Source organism: Salmo salar, chromosome ssa12 (genome assembly GCF_905237065.1).
Source record: "Salmo salar chromosome ssa12, Ssal_v3.1, whole genome shotgun sequence".
Lineage (NCBI taxonomy): Eukaryota > Metazoa > Chordata > Actinopteri > Salmoniformes > Salmonidae > Salmo > Salmo salar.
The window spans coordinates 19656898-19663284 of NC_059453.1; the positions used below are offsets into that span (position 1 = coordinate 19656898).

The 6387-nt window shown below is 49.0% G+C and overlaps 1 protein-coding gene and 1 long non-coding RNA gene across 2 annotated transcripts in view; one reads left to right on the forward strand and one right to left on the reverse strand.

Moving 5' to 3' along the window:
• Positions 1–1840, forward strand: part of LOC123725450 (voltage-dependent calcium channel gamma-2 subunit) — an 84481-nt gene extending 82641 nt beyond the window's left edge. Inside the window, exon 4 of the mRNA XM_045690988.1 lies at positions 686–1840. Within this exon, the coding sequence (XP_045546944.1) occupies positions 686–1230 (545 nt within the window). The 3' untranslated portion in view covers positions 1231–1840. The remainder of the gene's footprint in view (positions 1–685) is intronic.
• LOC123725451 (uncharacterized) lies at positions 1100–5438 on the reverse strand. The gene is made up of 3 exons (XR_006757921.1): positions 5326–5438; positions 3093–3208; positions 1100–1222 (listed from the first exon to the last, which is right to left on the reverse strand). It is a non-coding gene; the product is annotated as an uncharacterized lncRNA (long non-coding RNA).
• Between the last annotated feature and the right edge of the window lie 949 nt (positions 5439–6387).

Here is a 6387-nt window from a genome sequence, read left to right on the forward strand (position 1 = left end):
CTGTTCTAGCCCTATCATTTACACATGTTATATATATGATTAAACAACAGTTCTGCTCTGTTCTAGCCCCATCATTTACACATGTTATATATATGATTAAACAACAGTTCTGCTCTGTTCTAGCCCCATCATTTACACATGTTATATATATGATTAAACAACAGATGATAGAGAGACTACAGAGAGAAAGACACAGACACATGATAGACACATAGAGAGCAAAAGAGAGAAAGCGTAAGAGAGGGGGGGCGGGAGAGAGAGAGGAGGGGGCGGGGAGAGAGAGAGGAGGGGGCGGGGAGAGAGAGAGGAGGGGGCGGGGAGAGAGAGAGAGGAGGGGCGGAGAGAGAAAGAGAGAGAGGAGGGGCTGGGAGAGAAAGAGAGAGGAGGGGGCAGGGAGAGAAAGAGAGAGAGGAGGGGGTGGGGAGAGAGAGAGGAGGGGGCGGGGCGAGAAAGAGAGAGAGAGGGGGGGACGGAGAGAGAGAGGAGGAGGCGGGGAGAGAAAGAGAGAGAGGAGGGGGCGGGGAGAGAGAGAGGAGGAGGCGGGGAGAGAAAGAGAGAGAGGGGGGGACGGGGAGAGAAAGAGAGAGAGAGAGAGAGAGAGGTCAGACAGAGATAGATGAGGCTGATGATGATGATGATGACCCCCTCTCCCCCCATCTATCTCCCTCTTCCCCCTCTCCTCCAGGACTGAGTAACATCATCGGCATCATCGTCTACATATCAGCCAACGCGGGCGACCCGTCCAAGTCGGACTCTAAGAAGAACAGTTATTCTTATGGCTGGTCGTTCTACTTCGGCGCCCTCTCCTTCATCATGGCCGAGATGGTGGGCGTGCTCGCAGTGCACATGTTCATCGACCGCCACCGGCAGCTCCGCGTGGGGGCCGCCATCAGCGCCGCCGACTACCTCCAGGGCGCCGCCATCACGCGCATCCCCTCCTACCGCTACCGTTACCGGGGACGCTCGCGCTCCAGCTCCCGTTCCACCGGGGATGCATCCCGGGACACGTCCCCGGTGGGGCTGAAGGCATTCGGGGCGCTGCCGTCGACGGAGCTGTCCATGTACACGTTGCCGCGGGATACGCTGAAGAACCAGACAGGCACGCCGACAGCCGCCTATAACTCAACCACGTTGGAACGGGACCACAGCTTCCTCCAGGTCCACAACAGTATTCAGAAAGACCTGACGGACACGGGCAACGCAGCTAACCGCCGCACCACACCTGTATGAGAGACAGAGAGAGGGAGGGAGAGGGGGGCGGAGAGAGGGGTGGAGAGAAATGGAGGGATGGAGAGAGGGAGGGGGAGAGAGAGAGAGAGGACTGTGAGGGAGGAAGAGAGTGAGAAAGAAGGAGGGATCACAGAGCGTAACTGAACAAAACAGATGAGCTCTGCTTCCGTTCTGGATACTTCTACTACAGCGATGATGATGATGATGATGATGATGATGGTGATCATCATATGAGTTTCCATGTTGAAAAAAAGCGCAAAAAAATCTGAAAAAAGAAAATGCATGTTTTTCCCATCTACCGTTGTTTAAGGAGTTTTAAACATGTTTGTAAAGTTATGACAGGGGAAGATGGGAAACAGGAGGAGTAGGGAGAAAGGAGGCAAGGGAGGGGATGGGGTGTCACGCTCTCTCTGTACCCAGAGAAGGGGCGAGGTAGTGGGGTTGGGGAACCACGGAGGAGTGGGGAGACTAGGGCCAGACTACGAGTTTAAAACGGAGTTCAATTTTTTATGACTCTCTTCTTAGTTCCCTACACCCCTACACTCTTCTCCCCCTCCTTCCCTACACCCCTACACTCTTCTCCCCCCTCCTTCCCTACACCCCTACACTCTTCTCCCCCTCCTTCCCTACACCCCTACACTCTTCTCCCCCCTCCTTCCCTACACCCCTACACTCTTCTCCCCCCTCCTTCCCTACACCCCTACACTCTTCTCCCCCCTCCTTCCCTACACCCCCTACACTCTTCTCCCCCTCCTTCCCTACACCCCTACACTCTTCTCCCCCCTCCTTCCCTACACCCCTACACTCTTCTCCCCCTCCTTCCCCTACACCCCTACACTCTTCTCCCCCTCCTTCCCTACACCCCTACACTCTTCTCCCCCCTCCTCCCCTACACCCCTACACTCTTCTCCCCCTCCTTCCCTACACCCCTACACTCTTCTCCCCCTCCTTCCCTACACCCCTACACTCTTCTCCCCTCCTTCCCTACACCCCTACACTCTTCTCCCCCCTCCTTCCCTACACCCCTACACTCTTCTCCCCCTCCTCCCCTACACCCCTACACTCTTCTCCCCCTCCTTCCCTACACCCCTACACTCTTCTCCCCCTCCTTCCCTACACCCCTACACTCTTCTCCCCCCTCCTTCCCTACACCCCTACACTCTTCTCCCCCTCCTTCCCTACACCCCTACACTCTTCTCCCCCCTCCTTCCCTACACCCCTACACTCTTCTCCCCCTCCTTCCCTACACCCCTACACTCTTCTCCCCCTCCTTCCCTACACCCCTACACTCTTCTCCCCCCTCCTTCCCTACACCCCTACACTCTTCTCCCCCCTCCTCCCCTACACCCCTACACTCTTCTCCCCCTCCTTCCCTACACCCCTACACTCTTCTCCCCCCTCCTCCCCTACACCCCTACACCCTTCTCTTTAGTTGCTCTGTATGATTTCATTCTTTTTCACATTTTTCACATTAATACTGTGAACCATTGTGGGTTGGGACTTTAACGCAGGGAGGGAATCCAGACCGCAAAAAAAATAAATGGTCTAAGTTAATATATGTATCAATTATATATGAATATATGAATATATATGTTACTAAATCACGGAGAGACTTCCCTGACGCAAAAAGTGAAAATAACAATAATGACATAACGACAAACAAGTTGAAACGAAATCAAGTCGTCATGGAAACTACAGCGGAGGAGGAGGAACGAGTTGATTCGTTGGGACTGAAAAACAACAACAACAACAGGAAGTGACGTAAACATAGCTTACAGGGAACCATGGCAACTAGCCAACAAGCAGTTTAGTTAATAATATATAGATAGATTCTATTGTTTTTAAGTGATTCCTTCTGTTACCTTTCTGTTGACTCAGGTCCCTGGACCGAGGCCATCTTTGTTTGGGGCCAAAGGTCAATAAGGGGTGATAGGTGAAATGTCAAACGTCGACATCACTTCCTCTTCGGACGGACGAGCTACAAAAAAATGAGGTAGAGTCCAGAGGGGAGTCACATGATGAGCCACATGAGTTCTGGGTAATCGGACAGTGAACTACTTACTCTAAGACAAACGGACACTTTGCGAAAGACACTGCTATAAAAAAAACAAGAGGAAACCGTGAGAGAAGATGATCAGCTAGACGAAGCTAAGACTGAGTGACTCCCATGTTAAGAACTCTACATGCATGCTAATCAAATCATCCAACCTACATGTTGAACAATGACACGGTACAGGCGGTACAGTGGGGGGTTGTTGTGAAAACCAAGTTGGCAGTTAAAATGTTACTGTAATGTGTTTTTCTCTTTTTTCAACGACAGGCAGGTAGAAGGGGTGGGGCTTCATTTAACAATGCTTTCAAGGGGCGTAACTAATCAAAGAAACAAACTTTGACGAACGTAAAGCCTTTTTTTTTTTAAATAAGAAAAAAAACTCTGATTTCTTTGGAACGAATACTTATGTCATCTTCATTTTGAAATCTCACACAGCCTTATGGTGTTTCTTTCTTTCTTTGCGTTGTGTTGTTTCAATGAAAATAAAAAAGCTTAACGTCTTTTCAAGGTGCCAAAATCAATCAAACGATCCTTATCTTGGATGCATCAAGTCCCAATGATGAATAAAATTGGAACCCCTTAGGGAACTATATAACCGCTTGTTGATTGATTGATTGATCGATACAATTGGAATATCTGTTGTTGTCTTGTCTAAACCAAAAGTCTTTATTGATTGATTGATCAATCAATTTATTTGATTTCATCATTTTAAAATACACACATAGCCGCGGGAATTAAGGATACTGAGGGTGCTGCAGCCCCCCCGAAAAAACAGAATAAAACATTAAAAAAAATTAAATAAATATATTTTTTAAAGAAATTATTTTTTCAACACAAAAGTAGTGAACTGGGCCTTGACAAGTCCTGTGTTAGTGGACCAATATAGCCATCTGTAGTGCGGGCCCCCCAAAAATGTCTACATCGCAGCACCCCCAGACCACCACCCCCAAACTACTTCCCGCGGCTATGAATACACATATACAGCTCAGTCACTTCATCAATGCAATAAAAAGTATGGTGTGTTGTATGCTGTACAGTGTGTGTGCTTGTAGGTCACTGCTATGTTCATATTGATCTCTGACTAGTGTCCTGACTGTCGTCTTTTTTCTCTGTGGATGGTGTCAATTCATCCTCTTTCTCTCCTCTTCCTCTCTTCCTCTCTATTTGTCCCGTGACTGGCTTGAAACCGAGTAGCTGATTTGGTGTGTGTGTAGCTGATTTGGTTCTGGGTGTTGAAATGATCTGTCTATCTTTAACAACAGATCCTCTTTGCAAGTTGTTCTTGTCCTCCTTTTCTCCTCTATGCAGCCATCCATCCATCCCATCCATCATCCATCCATCCCATCCTTTGCTCCTGTCTGAGCCGTTCCATCGGTGGTGATAATTATGTCAGAGTTCTAGTAGAATGGAGAACACTAGTGTATGTGACACACTCTACCCCCCACTCTCTCTCTCTCTCCCCTGGTGTGGTGTGATCAAAGGGTCTGGCATGTCCCTCTACAGTGCTGCTTTGTGATCACTGAAGAGGAGAGGGAGAGAGAGCAAGAGAGTGAAGGGGGAGAGAAAGTGAGAAAGAGAGAGGGAGGGAGAGAGCGAGGTGGAGGGGACAGGGATATCGACAGAGAAGGAGAGAAGGGACACAGAGATCGACAGAGAGAAAGAGTAGAGGGTCCGTCATATTAGTCCGAATGGGCCAGCCACACACTGCCCTCCTCTGGCTTGGAGGTGGAATCATTTCGTCACGCTGTACCACTGTCCTCGTGTACATCTTGTTCTTTTCTGTGACCTCATTGATGAAGGTAGTGAGTCGTCACTCATAACTCAACTCATAACTCCAAGCATGAATTATATGCCAAGAAACCAACACCAAATGCTGTAATGTTTGGGTGAGTAGACTGTGTGGAGGTCTTGTGATTGATTTGTGTGCTTGATACATGGTGATAGCTGAATGTACTGGTTGGGTGGGTTGTGGTGCGGTGAATGATTGTGTGTTACCAGTATACTGTGCTGCCTGTTAGAACAGATGCTCTGTCCTCTCTCACCTGCTCCTCTTAATGAGCTTCGTGGGTCACAAAGAGTTTGGGGGCGATAGAACAGTCTGTACCTCCACCTACAGAGAGGAAGGAAGGAGGGGGAAAGGGAGGGAGGGAGGGCGAGAGAGATAGAGGGAAGGAGGATGAGAGAGGGATGGGGAGAGAGAGAAAGGAAGGGGGAGGGAGAGAGGGATGAATGGAAGGGAGAAATTGAGGGGGAGGGGAAGAGAAAAGAGGGAGGGAGAGAGTGGAGGAAAGGAGTTAAAGAGATGAGAAACAAAGAGAGAAGGTGAAAGGTGAGAGAAGGAGGAACTTTAGACAGGCAGAAAGACAGGCAGGCAGGAAGGCCGAAAGACAGACATGCATACAAACAGGCAGGCAGACATAGTTCCCTGTTGTGCCATGTTATCTAGCCCAGGGCTATCCACTCCACTGCTGTCCAACCATGGCCAAGCAAGCTGCTGTATCCTATCATTTCTGCAGTACCAAATGACACTCTATTCCCTATTTAGGGCCATTCTCCCATAAGTCTCTGGTCAAATGTAGTGTGCTGGGAATACGGTGGCATTTGGGATGCAGGCCACGTCTCTCCCTTATCCCACAGAACAACATCACCTTGGCTTCAAGGATTCAGTCCGATCGTGGATTTAAACATGGCAATGTGCCATTTCAATTTCCGGTTGAGCTGACATATAAAGGCGAAACTGATCTCAAATCAGCACTCCTATGTGAGTATTTTATCAAGCGTCTCAGAGTAGGAGTGCTGATTTAGGACCAGTTTGGCTTTTTAGATCATAATGAATACAATTATATGAAAAGGTGGAACCTGATCACTCCTTCTCCGAGAAACTTTACAAATACATCTTCCATCTCCCAGAAAGTATTATATCTCTTGCCCCCTCTTGTGGCCGGTCAAAAGGGGTGCTGTGTGGCTGGGCACGCACGCACGCACTCTTTGGCTGAGGAGGAAAGGTGCTGAATAAATAGCAGTCTGTGTTGTAGCTAGGTTAGCGTAGCACACTGGTGTTAGTCTAATAGGCTTCACACACACACTGCTACGCACGCGCACAC